General features: G+C 43.4%; 4 protein-coding genes across 6 annotated transcripts; 3 read left to right on the top strand and 1 right to left on the bottom strand.

The window, feature by feature from the left end:
• Window positions 1-1,157: 1,157 nt before the first annotated feature.
• Window positions 1,158-2,404, top strand: tomm5 (translocase of outer mitochondrial membrane 5 homolog (yeast)). Its single transcript, XM_035161482.2, has 2 exons — window positions 1,158-1,388; window positions 2,044-2,404. The coding sequence occupies exons 1-2, from the start codon at window positions 1,268-1,270 to the stop codon at window positions 2,076-2,078; spliced, it is 156 nt and encodes a 51-aa protein (XP_035017373.1). The 5' UTR covers window positions 1,158-1,267; the 3' UTR covers window positions 2,079-2,404.
• A 643-nt stretch (window positions 2,405-3,047) lies between these two features.
• On the top strand, window positions 3,048-5,811 carry LOC118112165 (zinc finger and BTB domain-containing protein 5). The gene has a single exon (XM_035161249.2). The coding sequence runs from the start codon at window positions 3,482-3,484 to the stop codon at window positions 5,540-5,542; it is 2,061 nt and encodes a 686-aa protein (XP_035017140.2). The 5' UTR covers window positions 3,048-3,481; the 3' UTR covers window positions 5,543-5,811.
• Window positions 5,797-8,627, bottom strand: grhpra (glyoxylate reductase/hydroxypyruvate reductase a). Its single transcript, XM_035161253.2, has 9 exons — window positions 8,433-8,627; window positions 8,182-8,312; window positions 7,862-7,934; window positions 7,637-7,753; window positions 7,402-7,490; window positions 7,209-7,310; window positions 6,974-7,109; window positions 6,493-6,623; window positions 5,797-6,386 (listed from the first exon to the last, which is right to left on the bottom strand). The coding sequence occupies exons 1-9, from the start codon at window positions 8,516-8,518 to the stop codon at window positions 6,265-6,267; spliced, it is 987 nt and encodes a 328-aa protein (XP_035017144.1). The 5' UTR covers window positions 8,519-8,627; the 3' UTR covers window positions 5,797-6,264.
• Window positions 8,628-9,760: 1,133 nt separating this feature from the next.
• Window positions 9,761-20,480, top strand: si:ch211-203d1.3 (protein phosphatase Slingshot homolog 3). 3 transcript variants are annotated; one of them, XM_035161250.2, is made up of 17 exons: window positions 9,761-9,916; window positions 11,059-11,201; window positions 12,542-12,579; window positions 12,685-12,871; window positions 13,344-13,459; window positions 13,597-13,665; window positions 14,441-14,506; window positions 14,633-14,815; window positions 15,708-15,801; window positions 15,924-16,052; window positions 16,274-16,320; window positions 16,449-16,595; window positions 17,454-17,654; window positions 17,821-18,040; window positions 18,129-18,230; window positions 18,328-18,423; window positions 19,062-20,480. In XM_035161250.2, exons 2-17 carry the CDS (start codon window positions 11,154-11,156, stop codon window positions 19,197-19,199), a joined length of 1,881 nt encoding a protein of 626 aa, XP_035017141.1. In that variant the 5' UTR covers window positions 9,761-9,916; window positions 11,059-11,153; the 3' UTR covers window positions 19,200-20,480. The 3 variants fall into 3 exon arrangements, with proteins under 3 accessions (XP_035017141.1, XP_035017142.1, XP_035017143.1); XM_035161251.2 differs by lacking the exon at window positions 9,761-9,916 and adding an exon at window positions 11,868-11,878 and having other exon boundaries at window positions 11,078-11,201; XM_035161252.2 differs by lacking the exons at window positions 9,761-9,916; window positions 11,059-11,201 and adding an exon at window positions 11,211-11,878.
• Window positions 20,481-20,509: the final 29 nt, after the last annotated feature.

Genomic DNA, 20,509 nt, shown 5'->3' on the forward strand with positions numbered 1-20,509 from the left:
CCTCCTCCTCCACTGTCTGCCCGGAGGAACCTCCTCCACAAGGTCAATGAGTCAATCATAATCATAATAATAAAGAATTATTCTTATTCTACTACTACTATAATGATATATATAATATCATAATAATAATGTTATGATTTATGATGCAATTCAATTTTTTTGTAACCTGCTAATTTACAATTATAGGCACTGTTTTAAATAAAAACACCTTGTGTTTACCTTCATTGACATGCATTTTTTTAATTTTGAAGTCTGATGTGTCTTGTTTCATTATTATATTACAATGTATGGTGCAAATTAATAAACCGAATTGTTATTTGCCAGAATTCTTCTTATTCTACAACTACCATTTATTATGAGTCATTTTACTATTGGTACTTTTTATATATACATTGATGCTCATACTTTACAACCTTTTATATTTTAAATGCACGACTTTTACATGATCATTTATACTTTAATATAATAACAACAACAATAATAATAATAACAACAATAATAATTATGATGATGATGATAATGATAATCATAATCATAATAACTTATAGTATTAAGTATTAAATAGCAGAATAGTAATTTGGTGCGTTGATTTAATAATAATTTCTTTGATAAATTTAATAATTGATTGTGTTACAGTAGTTATTTTTGGTAATTTAATTAAATTCCTAATTAAATGTTCAGGAGTCTTAAGGGATCACCAGGCTCCTGCACTGGTGCCTGTCTTGCTGAGGGGCCCTGCATTAAAGTCCATAAACAGAAAGTCAATGGGGAAGTTAACTGCCCAAAGCCCAAAGCCTAAAATATATATATATTTTTTAATTAAGTATTCATTGTTCCTCAACAATAAAATAGTTTTGTCCTCACTCCTCAGACGTATTACACAGAAATCTTAAAATGTGTTAAAAATAACAACTAAATGCCATAAGCTAGAATTGAGCAGCACTATTTGTTCTTCTCTTTAGAACAGTAAATATATGAGCCACAAAATAAATGAACCTGCTCAAACAAGAGATACAATTAGAAAACATTTACAGACAATAACTACACAGTAATAATACAATCATAACACCTACCACTGTTACATTTAATATTTGCCTCTCTGGCCTGTTCGTGCGGTTTGTCCCTCGGTGGGTGCCGTCGTCGTACAACCTACTTCCGGTTATTGCGTCCTTCCGGTTCCTTGATTATTTCATCCACGCTCCAGAGACGGTGAATTTTCTCTCAACACGTTCGGCGGATTGAAGAACCGGTAAAAACAGAAGCGATCATGTTCAAACTGGAAGGACTCGGACCTAAAATGGACCCGGAAGAGATGAAGAAGAAGATGCGTCAGGACGTCATGTCGTCTTTGAGGAACTTTCTTCTTTACGTCGCTCTCCTCAGAGCCAGTGAGTTCGGACCTGTGACATTGACGTGTAGCCTCATACTGATAATATTAACACTCCGGTGGTATTTACTTCATATTTGGTCTCTTCATGCAGTTGATATTCAGAACATGTGCTGGAAGAAGCGGACATGTTGGTTTAGGGCGGTTTTTTGATTGACAGTACAGTATTTCTCAGAGGATGATAGTTAAAGCCAAATCATAAAGGTCACTACATTGATAAATGTTGCACTCACACACGATGCTACAGTTCTGTGTCACTGTGTCTCTTCTAATGCAAGACTGTTTTATTTATAAAGCACATGTAAATACACAGGGGTGGATTCAAGGTGCTTCAAAAACAACATTAAAACTAAACAATTTATAATCAGACAGAACAGTTTAAAACAAGTTTAAAGAGAATAAAAAGAGTAGAATAAAGCAGTAAAGAGATACAAATTTAACAATAAGTCTAAATGGAAATAAAGTGAAGTAGATGGAACTGTGTAAAATAATCGAATAAAAACAAAGGAAAATACAATGATGACAATGTGTAAAGTAGCTTAGTTTGACTGACCATCAGGTAGTTGGTCTCAGTGCGATGCTGCATAGCGACGATAAGCTGCTTCTGCTTGTTTGGACTTCAACAGTCTAATAATCTGTGTTTCCTTCACGCACAGCTCCATATGTGCTAAAGAAGCTGGACAGCATATGAATGGAGCTGATGACCTCTTCTCTCCTCCACCCACTACGAGTTTCCTGTGTCGGAGACGGAGCACGGACCATCATCATCATCTTCATCATGAGCAGACAGCTGGGGCCAGGGCAGCATCCCTCCCCCCCTGTGAGACGACCAGCGTCAGTCCATCACTGTGACAGAAAACAAACCTGTTCTCGTTTCTAGTCATGTTGTAAACATAAGTCTATTATTTTGTGTGTTTTTTGTTAAATAAGTTGTGATCATTGTTAAATGCAGTGTGTGACAATGTGCAGGGCTGCTGCATCTTGCAATAAAGAGAAATAATGTTGAAATGGTTTAAATATGTGTAGCTGTTATGTTCTCAAAGATATGGAAACTGTCGGCACAACAGGAGTTTCACCACACTACTCTGCCAGGCATTGATTATCATTTTAGTTTTACTCTCAAAATCCTAGATCGGCTGGGGGGGATCTCTGTGGAGTTTTCATGCTCTCCCAGTGTTTGAGTGGGTTTTCTCTGGGTACTCCAGCTTCCTCCCACAGTCCAGGAACATGTGCGCTGGGGGTAGGTTTTATTGGACCATAATATTTTACAATTGACCATAATATAGGAAATGGATGGATGAAGAGACGAACTGAGAGATTGGTTGTCTTCGGAGAAGGGTGATTAACCTCCATATATTTTCCGATGAACCAAAATTTGTTTACTCTGACTGGCAGGGTACCATAGTTAAAATGTAACTAAAACAAACTTTATATAACACCTTTATAACAAACAATGTGCTTTACAAGTTAAAACTCCTAAATTGAAGGCAGGAGATCCAAAAAAAAAAGTTAAGTCAAAGATTTAAAAGAGGACATTTAGTTAAGTAAACAAATCTAAGTGAGGTGTGGTGGTAAAATAATAAACTGAGCTGAGTAAGAGAGAATGAGGTGCACTTTCAAGAGATAACCGCCTGGGGGCGATGTTTTATTGTAAGAATTGCTGCTGGTGCCGTCGACAAAGGACGCAGGATGCAACATGGCTGTGAGAGCGGGATGAATTATTCACACCAGTAACTACGGGGATAGATACAGTTACAGTGTTTAAGTTGCAGCAGTGAGAGAGGACCAGCTGCGCGGACAGAGAGCGGCTGCTGCTGGAGACAAAGCCCGAGTCTGAGTCGCATTTCTCCGCGTCATAGTTGGAGCGGGCCCGCCCAGACTCTGGAGCGTCTCCGGGACACAGCAGACAGATGCGCATCCGCCGGGAGGGAGGCTGCTGTCCGCCCTGATGCCGAGTTCAGCACATGAGACGTGGATGATGAGAAGCGTCTCCTCGCGCTGCTTCTGTCAGTGACCTTCATTGTGTCACCAGCATCACCACAACCAGCTCCCCCCTCCCCTCCCCTCCCCTCCCTTCCCCTCCCCCCGGACACCATGGACTTCCCAGGTCATTTCCAGCACATCTTCCAGCAGCTCAACCACCAGCGCCTGCACGCTCAGCTGTGTGACTGTGTGGTGCTTGTGGGAGGCCAGAGCTTCCAGGCTCACCGCTCCATCCTGGCAGCATGCAGCTCTCACTTCAGAGCCCTCCTGAGCTCCAGCGACGCTGCAGATGAGGTTGGAGGAGCTGGGGTCGACAGAGGGGAAGGCCCCAGTGTGATAGAGCTGGATCCAGAGGTGGTGACCCCCGAGGCCTTCTCCACCCTGCTGGACATGATTTACACCTCCACCCTCTCCCTGGGAGCCTCCAACGTGATGGACGTGCTGCTGGCCGCCTCGCACCTCCATCTGAACACTGTGGTGAAGGCGTGCAAGCTCCACCTGTCCAGGAAGAACTTCCCTGCCTCGCCGCCTAAAGGATGGAGGTCAGTGCAACAGCAGCAGCAGCAGCAGTGTCCCTCCTCACAGGCCGAGAGGTCGTCCTCCCTTCAACTGGTCTCGTCTGCCATGGAGGAGGACTCAGATGAAGATGGAGAGGTAGTTGAGGTCAGCCAATCGATGGGGGAGGTCAGGGGAGTCAATGGCGAGACAGGTGCAGCAGCACAGTCCTCGAGGTATAAAAGGAAGTCACTTGAGGACAGGCTCAGCAGCAGGAAGAGAAGCTGCAGAATACCTGAGGGAAACTACAAGGAGTGTTCTCCCACTGTGACCAGCAGAAGCACCGTCAGTGCAGAGGATGGAGGAGAGGATCTGCTGTCCCGAGACCGCCTGAGGACAGCTGAGGGACTTTTGGAGAACCAAGGGGATGAGGAGGTGGAGGAGAAATACGAAGCAACCAAGGGAGAGTCAGAGGAGATCCAGCTTCCGAGCCAGTCGGACAGCAGCACGGGAGGTGCGGGGGCGTGGAAGAAGGATGGAGATACAGATGGAGACACGGTGGTGAAAGTAAAGGTGGGAGAAGAAGGGGAGGAAGAGGCAGAGGAGCCAAAGATGGAGATGATGGAGGTGAAAAAGGAAAATCTAAGCTCATACTCCCCAGATCTAGATTCTCCTCCACCTCCACCACTAGACTGCACAGACAATTTGAACGCAGAAGTAAATGATGAGAAAATGTCCACTGCAGCCGACCAAGCAGTGGGTGGTGTTGTCTCTTTACAATCTCAGCTGTGCACAGATCTTCAGACTGACACACACAGGGACGATGGGGATTTGTGTGAGGACGCTGAAGGCCTGGACAGCCTGTCAGAGCTGGCCTTCTCCTGCTTCCTCAATCCCAGCGCTGACAGTGTAATGGGAGCCCTGGAAGAAGAAGACAGCCTCGCTAGTCTAACAGCTGCTGCCACTGCAGCCGCCACCGCCGCCAGCGATGCTCCTGCAGCAGCTGGAAATGTAGGTGAACCATGTCAAATCTCAGAAGAGGCAAACATCTGTTTTGCTCAGTCCTCTGATTCCTCCTCCTCTCTTGTTTTTCCAGTAACCTCTGTCCCTCTGCAGCAGCTTCTTCCGACTCAGAGCTCTGGTTTTAGCGACACGCTCATCCTGCAGCCCACCCAGAACTCTTTAGCAGGGTTTCTAAGCGGCATCAGACCCGGCCTCAGTTTGGAAGCCTCCCTCGTCCCACCCTCAACCTCTAGAGGTGGGACAGGCTCAGGTGCGACAACCTTCCGTCGCATTGCTCCCAAAGTGGTGCCTGGGTCAGAGGCCGGCGCAGATCCTTCCTCCTCCTCTTCTGGATCAGCGGGGGATGCTGCTGCTGATCGGCCACCTCTAACCAGAGCTTCAGATGATGTTCTGTCCAAGTGCAAGAAGGCGGCAGCCGAGGACCATGTGCTGTTAGTAGAAGGGGAGAAGAAATACGCCTGCAGCATCTGCTGCAAAACCTTCATGAACCTGACTGACTGTAAGAAGCACATTCGTGTCCACACGGGAGAAAAGCCCTACCCCTGTACGAAGTGCGGCAAGCGCTTCAGCCAGTCGTCCCACCTGTACAAGCACTCTAAGAACACGTGTGTGAACTGGAAAGACGAGCAGTCGTTCCCAGAACCACTGCTCTGACCTCTTTGCTAGAGGAAGAAAAATAATGTACACTGTGAATCTGATTATTTATGAATCTCAAAAACACTTGTTCCATGAAATCAAAAAACAATTTGGTTATGTAGTTATTTAATTATTTGTTATGTTATCAACCAAGCTGTTTTTTTCCCCACAAGTGAAACATAAGATGTAGCCAAACCAATGTGAATGCACTGAAACTATTCTCAAAGAATAACATGGTTGATGTCACTAAAATTAAGAGTGATGAGAAAATAAAGAATTGCACTCAGTGACTTTTATTGATCTTTTTCAAGCACAAGGATATTTTTTAAGACATGCACAAAACGTTACAATTCTACTGAAAGATACGTTTTTATTCTTCAGAAAAACCAGAGCAGGAGTGTTGATATGGAGCGTCATCAGGTTAAAGTGCAGACCAACAAATGTATTTCTAATCTTCATGGCAAGAACCGTGTTTAGAATGAGAGAGAAAAACATTCTATTTTGAAGGAAAGACCTTCAATGCAAACTATTTTCTTACCATAAAAACTAAGGTTAAGGAGTGCTGCTAGCTGAAAGGACTAAACTTTGCACGAAGCATTTCCTTCCTAAAAGTGCACTTCTGTGTTATTGTGACAGAATCAAATGAAACTATCGAGGCAGAACTATTATCACATCCGTACGTTTCTGTTTCCTGACGTCTGCACAGCATCAGAGGAGGCACAGCGGCTCCGCTTCAGACTCTAGAGGACGAGTTCTTTGGGCATCTCTGTGCCCCGTAATCCAGCCAGCAGGTTCTGCGCCGTCAGCGCTGACATGACACCTCTTGTGGCGTAGGTGGCACTGCCGATGTGCGGCAACACCACTGCACAAGAAGAAAGAGGACACAGGGTACCATAAAAATGGAGAATCAGGGCAAAATTCCTCGTCCGCATTTTTTTGTCAAATCATGAGCCGAAATTTCTACTCACCACAGTTTTTGAGTGTTAGAAGGGGATGGTTTGTTGGGAGTGGCTCGGGTGTTGTGACGTCCATTCCAGCGGCAGCTATCTGTCCACTGCTCAGAGCCTCGTACAGATCGTCCTGGTTCACCACAGTCCCCCTAAATCCAATAATTCACCATGTTGTCATCCTCATGTCTTTTACAAACAAACAGAGCTGGTGTCATAGAGATATGACAATAATCTAAAGCCACTAAAAGTCCATTTCATTTTTTATGCCGATGTGGCCACATGAGAAACATGAAACCGAAATTTCAGGTTTCTCAAATCCCAATTAAGTGAGATATGGGCTCATATACCACTGCAATACCACGGTCATGTGATTCCCACTGCGGGATTGAGCTCATTACCGTCATCTCCGCCAAACCTTGGAAATATGTTGCTTCATCACTGCGGTGAGAACAAAATACATAACGCCACAGCCTAACTGGAAACTACTCTTAAAGTCTACCTGCTTGAGTTGATGAGGACTGCTGTGTTCTTCATCTTGCTGAAGAAGGCCTTGTCACACAGCCCCTGGGTTTCTGGAGTCAGGGAGCAGGTAAGAACTATGAAGTCGCTCTCAGGCACAAGTGTGTCCAGAGGAACTGTTCAACAAAGAGAAGAAGTTAAAAAACTATTTATTTTGAATCCTACAATTTTAGATACGATTTTCACAGTTTTTAAGTTTCTCTCATTACTCTTACCAAATTCTCCATTCACCTCTGCAGCCTGGGGCTTGGCTGTTCTCCCAGAGTAGAGCAGCCTCTTCACCCCAAAGGGCATGAGTCTCTTAGCAACGGCCATACCTGAATAACACATGTTGCTAGTTAGTTGAGGTTACAGTTAGTTATCGAATGTAGCCATATACCAAAGTAAGAGAAGAAATCGTAAGCCTACCAATGCGTCCGAGTCCAATGATTCCTACTGTGCTGCCAGAGAGACCATATCCACACAGCCAGATCGGGTCCCACGAGCTCCAGCCACCACTGAGAGAGCAACACAAACATAGTTTGACCATTGTGCCAGTTTAAGTAATTACTTGTACTTTTAGCTTAAAAAATAACAGAAACACAATCACAATCAAAAGAAAACACTGCTGATATGAGTCAATGTGTAACTTTGTGAGACTGACTTCTTGACCTCCTCCACTCCCTCTGGTAATCTGCGAGCAGTGGACAGCAGCAGAGCCACAGTCAGTTCAGCTGTGGCATCGGTCAGCACATCCGGAGTGTATCCAACACGTATACCGCTGGGGAAAACACACAGCGCTAGCACTTCAGAGGTCGTGTGACACTTTGGTCTATTAGTCAAAGCTGGGTTTTGACAGCATAAGCTGCAGTTTGTTAATGTAACCTACCGTTTTTTGATTTCATCGACAGCCAAGTGGTCGAACCCTACAGACATGGTGCTGATCACTTTGAGGTTTGGTCCTGTAATCAGAGACAGATGTAGACACTAGTTCATTTGATCAGACAGCTTCTGGTTTTGATAAATTGTTTAATTTAAGCTGAAATAGTGAAAGCATATTGAACTAGAACGACAATCAGCAGAGCTCTTACATTCAACAGGTCCCAAGAGCCATAAAATTATATCAAGCTGCACCAAAATTCACACAGTCATAGAAATCACATCATATACACAGACACACACAGAGAGAGAGAGAGATGTGGGGGTGACCTGCAGCATCCAGGACCTCAGCATCGATCTTGTCTGTCAGCATACACAGGAGACCGTCAGCCCTTTCAACGCCTTTGAGAAGCTCGGCTCTTGGGACTGGTTCACTCGAGTCCCACTGAGACACTTCACACCTGTTTGCATGCACACACAACAACGGTGGTGAATACACACATGAAGCCTGTAAGAAACGTGGCTGAAAGAGGTACGTCCTTCAGAGGCTTCCTTTCAGAACAAACAGAGACACTTCTTACTCTCCGGCCGCAGACAGGAGCTTCATCCCCTCCTGAGGGATCCTCCTCGTCACGAACACCTTCATGAGTTTTCCAGCTGCCTTCATCACACTTCGATAAATCGTGTCCGGACCGAAGAGCAGAGTCTGACAGGAAAGTTCACAGTTCGTCCAGGTTCACTGATAGCTCTTCTTCTTCTTCTTCCTAGCACCAGGTGGGCTAGACGCCTCAATTGCGCATTGCTGCCCCCTACTGTTTGGTGCTAAAGGTGCACGTATGTATGTATGTATAGATCTATAGATTCATACATTATATTCCTATATAATCCGAAAAGTTTTTTGCTCTTAATAGGCATAAATCAAAAAAGTAAGGAGCAATACATTTAGATTTCTGTATATTTGTTTATATTTGTTGACAGTATTCTCAAGTCTTTGGTTCTCAAAGAAACATAGAGAAATAAACATCTGTTCCTCTGACAGATATCACATGTGTGACTTTGACCTAAACTACTGATACTTGTGTTTTCATGAATCACAAATTTTGTTGTAACTGAGCTGTGAAAAGACTTGAGATGGGTCGTTGTTGTTGCCTCGCTGATGCTATGAGAAGTATTAAGTGTTTTTTTTTTTCTCAAGATTTCTAGAGTAGATTATCTTGAAACTTGACATGCAGACAGTGGGAGTCACCATGAACAAGAGTCAGGTGAAATATCTGTGTCACCTCTCAAGGGTTTTTTTAATCCATATTTAATAGGAGCAGATTATGAGTGCCATAATGAAAATTGAGCTGACTTTCCCTTTAGTTTTCTCAATATTTCTACAGTAAAATCTTCTGAAACTTGACATGCAGACAGTGGGAGTCACCATGAACCAGAGTGAGGTGAGAATGCTTTGTCACCTCTTAAGGATTCTTTTAAAATAATATTCAATAAGAGCAATATATGTTTTATATGTTTTATGAGATATAATGAACATTTTTTCTTTAATTCTCTTTATAAAGCACATATATGTAATATTCCATTTCATAAAACGTGTTAATGTGTTTGTGTGTAAATCAAATCAAATGTCCATAATAAGTGAAATTAAACTTTCAACGTTTATTTTCGAGTCTTTTCTTATTTCTGCTCCAAGCACCTGGACCGTAACACCCGGAGTAGACGCGCGTCAATGTTTAAGCTGGACCGTGTTTCCACAAACCACAGACTTGTGTTTTCTTATTTCTCTGGAATCAAACTCACTCGGATCAATGGTTCAACTCGAGCTCACCTTTCCCGAGTCTCCGCTGCGGGAGGACGTCGACGTAGCCGGACGTGTTTGTCCGTGTGACGCCTCCGGCCGCTCCTCCTCCTCCTCCTCCTCCTCCTCCTCCGCCGGGGAAGCCGCTGTTCACCGTGAAGTCTTCTCCCTGGACCCGAAGCGAGGGCGGAACATACCGGGAGCTGTCGCTGCCAACAAGCAGGAGCCGAAGCAGGAAACGGAGACAGGGGGGAGCCGAGTGTGGACGAGGTGACGACTTTGTCTTTTATCACTTCGGTTATTCGTTATTGATCCTCGTCGTCCTGTTCGCAGCGGCGGATCAACACGTAGCGTCAGCTGTTAGCTCCGAGTTGGCTCCAGCAGCCTGTTGTTGTTTTCCTGAAGCTCACTCAGATATGTATGTGTGTGTATAATATATACATTTAGAGTCTACGGTCTCGTATAGTCGCTCCAACACTTCACCTCTTCGTGGTTTCATAGCATAAAGTCCCTGTTTTAAAACGAGCTGCAGCCTTATCACACATCTGCTTTTATAATGGAGGCGTCTTCAGCCGAGTTCGCGTCGTGCTGACTCTCAACAGTGGTGAGCTGTGCTCAGATGTGTCTGTGGAACGGACTCGTTTTGGTTTGGTCGTTTACTTTATTTATAACGGTCGATTTTCACCGCACTCAACGACCTGAGCCCGTAGCCCGAGGCGCATCCTTCAATTCGGGACAACTTCATCAACAATAAGAGTCAAGTCCTCTCCCAACACCACAAGGGACTGCATTATCAGCATTTGGTCTCATTCAAATAAGTTATTTTTTAGTATTTCATGCCTTTTTGGTTTTATTACATAATAATGTAGCATATAGACAAAGCAGTTTCATCTCTGTTCGTGTAATGAATAATAAATTCTACCTTTTGAGTCAGGGTATGGATTAAATTGTGGATCACAATCCATGTAATGTTGGTATTGATATGTAATAACATCATATTGTGACATGTTCTAGATTTCTAGCTTCTTCTTCTAGATTAAATGTTCTTTGATCTTATTACAGACAGTACTTGATGATATTGATGATATTGATGATATTGATATCGATTCGCTAACGTCTGACCCAGCCGCCAATCATGTGAGTCGTTGGGGGGAGGGGGTCACATGAGTTATAGTAGGAATGGGTGTCAAGCTGCCGGGGGGAGGGATCTCAAGACTGCATTGGTCATGGTTGAAAAGTGACATCGTAGATCACGTCCTTCCTATGTCATGTTTTGAGACTCTTTTAAACCATATCTGGTCAAAATGGAAACCACACACACAGTGTCCTCAGGCTCTTTGTTTTCTTTCCCCGGTGCACTGCTTGTTTTTTGGCTGGATGTAATCAAACCCAAATGTTCCTTTCATTTGCAGAAAACCCCTCCAGCGTCACCCCACCCACTGCACACGTTTGGCTGAGGAACCTGCAGAGCCTGTCTGAGCTTGCCAGCCACAGTGGGTTTAGTGCAATGGCTCTGTTGACCCTGCACAGGATTCCATCCCTCTCCACGGCTCCAGTGAGTCCACCCGTCTCCACGCCTTGTTTTTTGCCTCATACCCTCACATATGAAGGTTACCTTTCGCTTCAGTAGTGATCCAGGACTATATGAGCTGCTCATGCTGGACCCTTGTTCATGAATGTGTCCTTTTCTGGGTATCTTCTCTGTATTTGCCTGAATGATAAAGAGGCTGTTTGGTTTTTCAGGTGTTGCCGGGGTTGTGGTTGCACTGATAGGCTCTATTTGCCACAGATTTGTGGTCAGCAAAATTGATTTTTTTTAAAGCTCCCATTCACAGTCATTAGAGCAGTGTCAAGAGATGATTGAATCACTGTCTGTCCAAATCTGTTCAAATCATACAAACACTTCATCACCAGGCTCTGTCAGTAACTTTATCTCTTCTCATCCTGTCATTCTTCTGTTAAGCTGGTTTAACTTTACGTCAGAAGCTTGTTCTTTTCTTCCGGTGTTTATCATTGCCAACTAAATCATACATGACCTGACTGTGGGTCCAGGTCTCATTTTATTTGCATATTTTGTCACTGAATCGAATCGACTCTACTATCTTAACGTGTGCTCTCTCTTTTTATCTTCTTCCACTCCTCATCGTTCCTCTCCTGGCTCCTGCCCACTTCTCCTCTTACATTTCTGTTTTCTTTTCTTGACTCTGTCTGGACTTGTCAGTTGCGTAACAGGTAAAGTCGCTGTCTCCGTAAACCCTTAACTACTGCTGCTACTTCTCTCTTGTTTCTTCCCCCCCTCCCCGCATTGCATTTCTTCTTCTTACCTTCTATAGTTTCACTGCTAATCTCGTTTTTTTCTTCTCACCCCTCAGTATCCTCTTCCTTCTACTCACATGTCACTCTTTGTGTATGTCTTCCACTGCACCATATCTGTGTCACACCACATTTCACCCGAGAAAATGACTGAACAGTTTTTCCTGCCATATGTGTCAGCACTTTCAACAGGAAAAACATTGCACGCACTGCTGCTGGTGCTCCCAGAAAGCTTGTCATAGTGTTTGAAGAGTTAGAAATGTGACCCTGCGGGAGCATTAGAATCAGTGATCAGTGATCAGCATGTACTCATAGTAATTAGCGTATTACAGCAACCCAAGCATCTGCTTCCATGTTTCTTGGCAATGTGCATTTGTTCATAATTGTAAAGCACCAGCTCCAGAGAAACTTCAGTCTGCTGGAGCGTAAAGAAATGAAATAGAATAATAAAAATCATCATCAATTAAATAAATGATTTAGCATTGTTTAGGTTAGTAGAATTACACACGAACACATCAGAGATCAAATATTAATATTCTCCTTCTTGGTGTGTCTTTGTCGTGGTTTATTTTATTTTGAAAGGATGAAAGCCTCCAAAGAAGAGGGAGACTGCAGAAAAGGTAGATGTGAACCCTCGTCCTCTCTGAAGTGACATTTAATGACCCTCGTAACAGAATGATAACCTGCTGCTCGACGTTTAACTAACTGATGTGTATGCGTCTCAGGGAGAGCTTTGCCCTTGTTAAAGGGGCGGTGCTTCTGCTGGAAGAGGGCGAGGGCGAGGACCCCCACAATGAGACTTCTCACACCCCAACTTCTCCCACGAAGCAAGAAGGCGGAACGTCAAACACACGGCACAGACACCTCCACGCCATGATTGAGCAGCTCAGGCCAGAGGATACCATCCAGCTGGTGAGACCTCGTCTTCTCACGCACGATAGGAATCAGATCCGATCTCAGGTTAAAGGGGCCACATGCAAACTTTACTGTTATATAGCCATTAACAGCTGTGTGCTCACCAGTTTAGCAGTTTAGAACATTTTGCTCCTCAAGACACATACGCAGTATAAGAAAAACACAGATCTGTTTCTTTAAGTGGACCACAGCCAGTGTCTGGGTTTCTCTGTAAACACAACACTGACTTCCTTGGCTTTTAATTTTCTCAAGAAGGCCAAAGAAAATAGAGGCACAGGATATTTTCTCTGTGTATAATCAGCCAGGTTTTGTGAGATTAATTGGGGACTCCGGACCTCAGAAGAAAATGCAACATGTCGCACAGACACACGGTGTTTACAGAGCATCAGACCTGTTGCGTTTACCTCTTGTCTCCTTTCTGTCTCACACATCCTCCGTCTCTCTGCCGCTCTTGTTTTCTGCCATGCAGGCGGTGCAGCTGGAGTCCATGAACCCCAGCAGAGTCAGGTATCTGATCGTGGTTTCCACCCTCGGCAGCAAACAGGAGAGCATCCTGCTGGGGATGGATTTCCCCGACTCAGACAGGTGTGTGTCGCCAGAATGCTGGTGCACTTTTTCACGATGAGCAAACATCCATTTGGTTAACAACTTCTGATACAGCTTTGACGTTTTAAACTTTGTTCCTTGCCTTGAGTCTCTGTGTACCCACTGGCTCTTTGCAGTGACCGGTGCACCATCGGCTTGGTTCTGCCGATATGGAGCGACATGCAGGTGTATCTGGATGGAGACGGGTAAGAAACGTTTGGATTAAACATTTCGCAAAAGGGGGGATGATGATTGAGTAAAAGATTTCAAAGCAGAAGCAATGGGTTTGGGAGGCTGGGGCACAGATGGTGCAGCTCGATGCCTGGGATTCTGGCCAGAGATAATGAGAATGAGTAATGACTCTATTTATGGAGTTGAAGCATGCTCCATAAATTACGACTGCTCCTATCACTCACTAAGACCCTGGTATAATCATGGAGCTCATGTGTTTTTGAAAGTGAAGTATGTTTGGCTTCGGTCTATAGCTGACAGTGTAGCTGAGGAAAGGTCTGGTAAATAAACTCCCTGTTTGTGTTGTAGTTCATCCAGAACCCCTAAGTATCCACTGCAGTTCTGGTGTGATTCGAGTTTACAGTCTAAAAGCAGTGACTCAGTGCTGTGGCTCTGCTGTCTACTGCCATGTTTTAACTAATCCGCCATCACCCACTGAATGTTACCGATACGAGACGCTTTGATTAGCTGCCATGTTCACCCTCATCAGGCTGGATCGCACCTCCCACTGTGCTAACTTCTCTCTCTCTCACTGTCCTCACATTTCCTTTCCTCACTAGAACAACCACTCATTTACACTGAATAATAACAGAATTCAATACTAAAAATAATTGAGCGTGTGTCAGTTTGCTCTGTAGAAATGCTCACAAAGCTTCTTATTAGTGTGACTTCCTCTTCTCTCTTTCTTCTCTTTCACTTTCTGTTCCCCTGACTTAATTATCGGACCTCATGTTTGATTTTGTCCCTCAGTGGTTTCAGCGTGACATCAGCAGAAGAGACCAGGATCTTTAAGCCTGTCTCCATGCAGACCATGTGGTGAGTAAAATACTGACACTCAGGTGTTCACACCAAGCATGAATATACCTCTAATGGAATCCAGCACCACACATCCAAAAGTACCTCGTGACATTATCTCCTTCTACCCCTCCCCACCAACATAAGGTCAGTGCTGCAGGCGTTGCACGGCTGCTGCGAGCGGGCGGTCAAGGCAGTGTTGATCCCAGGCTCTGGCCTGGAATGGGCCCAGCACTACCACAAGCACATCGAGTCAGACCGCTTCTGCCTCAATGAGTGGGAGGCCATGGACGATCTGGAGTCAGTCCGCAAGGACGTTAGTGGACAGAGGTAAGAGGTGTTTCCTCTAAATGACAGTGCAGTGCTCTTATCGAAACTAAGTGAGCTCCTGCTGCCAGTGGTGGATCAAGTATTTAGATCTTTTACTTAAGTAGAAATACAACATATTCCACTTCAGGCAGTCCAGCTTTTAAAGTCTAACATAAGCAGAAGTTCAAAAGTATTATCAGCAAAATATAATTGAAAAGTAAAGTAAAAGTGCTGAATAGGACCATGTGAGTGTTATGTTATATACCTGCTATAACTGCTCTCAGATAAATAAAGTGGATTAATTAGTTAATAATTAAGTTCAATATTATCGCTCTACCTACAGTGTTTCTCTTAGAATTGTTCTCAGGCCTGGTATTTCTCACTCCAGTTTAAGAGCGGTGCATAAAACTGAAAAACACTCGGACACTCAGAAACACGTAAGCAGAGAGCAAAAAAAACGTAACTTTCATCAAAAACGACAGAGAATTTGGAATTGTATCAAAATAAGCTGTGTAACCTTTAACTACACATCATGAAGACAGCGAGCGTGATTCATTGCTGCACATGGTGAAACATGTAAATAAAACTATACACTATAAAATAAAATTTAAAAAAGGAAATCTTACTGCAACCCTTTTTTTTTTTTTTGTTATTAAAAATATTTGGGCCTAGCTGGGGTTCATGCCACCAGGCCTGTACTGTTATAGAGGATAACCACTATTATAGTTGTTATTTCCAAAGTAAGTACCTCCTAACTGTGTATCAAGTATTGTACTTGAACAAATGTTCTCCGCTACGTTCGTCTGCCTGTAGCTATAAATGTGTAAATAAAATTAAAGTTGTCATCTGTTCTTATTGCTCATGCACACCTGACAATCTGTACTAAAAGTTTGACTTGTCCTTGTTTGGGTAGTTCGGCAGACAGACTCTCGAACGAGATGCTGATCAAAGAGAACCTGAGAGACATTATGAGGACCGAAGACCTGGACAACCTCACGTCTAAAATGGTGAGACTTGGGCAGATGAGGAAGTGGGAACTTCTGTAGCAGGGCTGCAGAAGAGAATCCGTCAAATATTAACAAGAGGATGTTTGCAAACCTGTGTTGATCTTTGCTTTGCTCTGCTGTAGGTGCATACTAGTCTAGAGTCGAGGATCGGCTTCGATATGAGACCTTACAAGGAGTACATTGACAATGAGATCCTGGTCACCATGGCTCAGATGGACAAACCCTCTAAAATATTGGACTTTCTTTATCTGGTGAGTGGTAGCTCAGCTCCTAAGATGTTGGTCAGAAGGCTTTGTGTAAGTTAGTGTATTTGGTGTTTGGTGGTTGCTTTCACCAGGATGTTGTAAGTGACTGTAACTTCCTCTTTGTGGCAGACATGTGTCGACAGTGAAAGGGAAGATGGCTGTGTTGGCCCTTCTCTTTTCCTCCTCTCTGCCCTCAGTTGAACGTCTCCTTCTTTATCTGGTTTCAGGGCTCTGAGTGGAACGCCGCTAACTTTGAGGAGCTGCAGAAAAACAAGTCAGTGCAACATATTCTAAAGCTCTTTGTATCCTAGTTATCAGCTGGAGTTTCCATTGTTTTAACTCTGAATTGTGTTTTCCTCAGTCACTGCCGCTGCTCTGACTCTGCGTCTATATGTCTTTCAGTGTCGGCTACATTCTGAATGTGACGAGAGAGATTGACAACTTTTTCCCAGAGTCCTTCAAGTACATGAACATCAGAGTGTACGATGTCGAAGCCACCGACCTGCTCCCCTACTGGACGGACACATACAAATTTATCAACGCTGCAAGGTAGTCCTGAAACCGTGCACACATAAGAAGACTCACGTGTCTAAAAGCATTGCCCTGACAATCACACTGCTACCACAAGTATGGCAGCAACCACATGACATGCAGAAATGCTAAATCATCAGACGAACATGTTTATATGTTTGTGACTGTTCTGACCTGAAACTCAGTCAAAAAGGGAAATAGGTCATTTGTGCCGACTAGGGGTGTTACGGTTTTTAGTCACGGATCAGATCATTTTTCAGATCTGCAAAAAGAATCGAGACAAATATAACGTTGCTTTCTATTTATTAAAGAACATAAACTATAACAACATAAGAACTTTTGCAACATTCCACTTGTTCAATGTTTAAATAATAATTTAAAGTAAAATATTTGATATTTCCTTTATAAATAGAAGTACAAAATGAGCAATCAAGCTTTTTGTTGTTGTGTCTTCAATGATTCCAATTAATTATCTAGACTGAAGCGCACCATATTCTAGTTTGTCCTGCCACAGTTTCATAATGAACCAACAAAAGATACAAAATAAGAGATTTCTAAGTTAGAGGTTTTTCTGCCTGGTGCTCGCTCTGTCTCTCCCCCTTGAACACTTGCAGTATCCACATGCGTTCAGGGATCAGCTGTGGCCCGTTACACCACTACTGCTGAATGTTCTCGAACACCTCCTGTTTTGTAACTTAGACCAGTACAGATTTAATTTCCCTCTTTCTTCAAGCTGTCTGAATCTACAGCCACCTTTTCTCAAGCTCATAGCTTTTAATTATCAAGTGTTTGAAAAATCGATTTCCTGTGAAGCTGAAACCTCAAGTAGAACTCTAAACCACTGATGGAGCTTTTCTCTTGATCTCTGTGTTGCAGGAAGAGGGGACAGGCGGTGTTGGTGCACTGTAAGATGGGCGTCTCTCGCTCTTCGTCCACGGTGATAGCCTATGTCATGAAGAACCAGCGCTTGACGATGGATGTGGCGATGGCCTACGTCAGGGATCACAGGGCCATCATTAAGCCCAATGATGGCTTCCTGAAGCAGCTGCTGACCTACGATGGCATCCTCAACGCAAGGTCAGGCACACTGTTAGGACTTTTAATGTGCAAAGATCTATATTCCAAAAAGTTTTTTGTTAAGTTTTAGTTTTAGAATTAGTTTTCGGCTGCTTGTGAACGTTTTTTGACGTTGATTCATTTACTTGTGGAGTAAATTTGTGTTGTCTGTTCCTCATCATTGCAGCCAGCAGCGTCACAGCGCACTCTGGAGGAGAAAGTCCAGAGACCAAAGACAGAAGTCACTTCGCAAAGAGGAAGGAGGCGACGAAGGAAAGCCAGAAGAGGAGGAGGAAGAAGAAGAGGAGGATGAGGAGGATGAGGAGGATGAGGAGGACCTAGAGAGTCCAGATGAAAAAGATTCCGGTTGCTCAGAAGAAAAAGATGACTCAGAGGAGGAAGCAGCGGTAATTAGTCACAACAATAACATGTTATTAGCATTTGAAATCCTGCAGATACTTCTTTTATGTCTTTAATCTTCTGAACCACACGCAGGTGTTTGAAGAACCCGTCCCCACGTCTGACACCAATCAGGACCATGGGCCGACGGGACCAGCAGCTGTCTGTCCCACAATAACTCTAAACGAACCAGAAAAGGTGCGAGAAGCTGCCTGGCACCATGAACCTGTATCTTCCCATGGCACGATAACATTCACTCATGTAGATATTCTTTTTCTCTCTGTCTCCCCTGCAGGTCGCTTCGAGCGTTAATCGCAGCTGCAGGATGAACCTCTTCTCCCTCATGCAGTCCATCAGTGAACAGGATGCTGAAGATAAGGGACGTGAGCAGGTAAATGAAGCAAAGAGCAGAGACGAATGAGCAAATGTCAAATCTGTCTTTGTTTTTATCTGTCCAGTTTACTTGGATTTTGGTGGTAATTCTAGTTAACATCCTTCCAGATTTTTTATATTTAAAGAGAAATTTTGAGTTCTTTGTGACAGTGCCAGGAAATTGTAGATATAGAAGATAAACTGTGAATTCCAAAAGTTCTCATGTGGAGTTGTGTAAGACTTGTGAAATATTAGAGCATTTAATTTCCTGAGACTCTAATGTGCTCTGATCTTTTACAGCTTCATTTCTCTGGCCTTCAGTTAAATCAAACTCTTGACAGTTATAGCTGCAGCTATTGCTTGATTTAATTATTGAATAATTAACTGCTTAATCATTTAATCTGGCTGCGATGTCTTTACTGCGTGTTTAGTCAATCTGTAAAAAATATTAAGTTTACTTTCAAATACGAGAAAGAAAATCAACAAATTGTCACATTGAAGAAGCTGGAAAAATGTCTTGCTTGAAAAATAAAACTATTATTGGATCATCAATAAAGCCACCGCTAAACAAATTGATTAACCTACTATTCATTGCAGCTCTAGAGCCAATTTTCATTTCCAGCTCCGTATGTAACTACTCTTCTCCTCATTTCAAAGCTTCCTGGCAGCCCGAGGCGGTCTCCAGGGCAACGCAGGAGAAGCCTTGCGCGACGAGGTCTGACTCACCAGACCGCGTGTGTGGACGTTTCACCTGAACCGCGCAGCCTGCCGGACGCCAGTCTGAGTCCACCCTAAAGTGGTAGAGCAGGGAGGGAGGGAGGGAGGGAGGAGGAGTCTGAAGGAACGTGAGCTCCAGTAACACGCCAAGGTTTTTTACACTGTTCAGATTATTTTAGAACGTTTTTAATTCATGGTTTGAATTTCTCTTGTCATAATCATTAGAACTGATCGGTCACCATTGGTAAAAGGATCTTGCTGCAGTATTGATGTACCAGTAAAAGCCAGGATGATAGATTATTGTATTATTATGGTTTATAAAGTGTTTTTAATTTTAGTACATATCCTACCACATATAGACGGTTTCTTCCTCCATGTACCATCCTCTTTCTCAAGCTCCTTTCTTTCCCTCTTCTTCAGCATTGTCTCTATGCAATTACTGTCCTCTGTAAATTAGGCTGTATGCTGCCATTCCAAGGTCGTCAATGTTCTTCATTTCCTCTCTCTCTCTCTCTCTCTCAGAAGTCTTTTACATTAGCTGCTCACGGATGTGTGGGTTCTACTGTGTCTAAGCTGTGCATTATGGACCAGGGCCAGTTTCATGGCACAAGCCTGTTTGCCAAACAATGTATTCCAATGTGCCAATGAATATATAGCGTATTTAATTGAAAGTATGTATCATGTCACCCATTCTTATTTTATTTTCTTAAAACACCAGGACTGCATGAGTGCCTTCAACCTGAGAATGAAATCCAACTCTGTGACTGGTGTTTTAATGTTTGTACTACGAGGTGGTGGCTGAACATTGGATGTACCTTGTACTATTTCTTACTTGGTGTGATTGCAGTATAAATGTGAGCATGTGTGTGTATAAAGCATATATATATATATAAGCAGTATATGCATCCACAGATAATTGCTGATGAACTGGGTGCATGTTGTGTTTTTATACAGGCCTATGAGAGCAAAGTGTTCACGTATTTATGAGCATTTAATGGATAAATTATTCCGCATATTGTTTTCAGATTTACTAGATGCTGATATGGAACAGTATCTCATCATGCTGGGGTTGACGTTTATCCAGAGAACCCGAGCTACAGCTTACTTTACATGTTATCTGCATGCTAGTTAAAACACCATGCACTTTATACTCCCACAACACTGTTCCCACTGCCTGAGCCAACATCAAGCTATGCTGTACTCTGCTCTAAGTGATCCTTTTTGGAGACTTATTATTCTGTGTATGTTTAAAACCACGTCTCTTTGCCTTGTTGATTTAATCTCTCCACTGACTACACTGTCTCACTCTTGTTTACAAAAAGCACCACGAGTGAAAAATAAATAATCATCCTCCACAAACCGATTTTTTGTTTCTTGATTGAATGACA

The sequence above is a fragment of the Hippoglossus stenolepis genome, chromosome 7 (genome assembly GCF_022539355.2).
Source record: "Hippoglossus stenolepis isolate QCI-W04-F060 chromosome 7, HSTE1.2, whole genome shotgun sequence".
NCBI lineage: Eukaryota > Metazoa > Chordata > Actinopteri > Pleuronectiformes > Pleuronectidae > Hippoglossus > Hippoglossus stenolepis.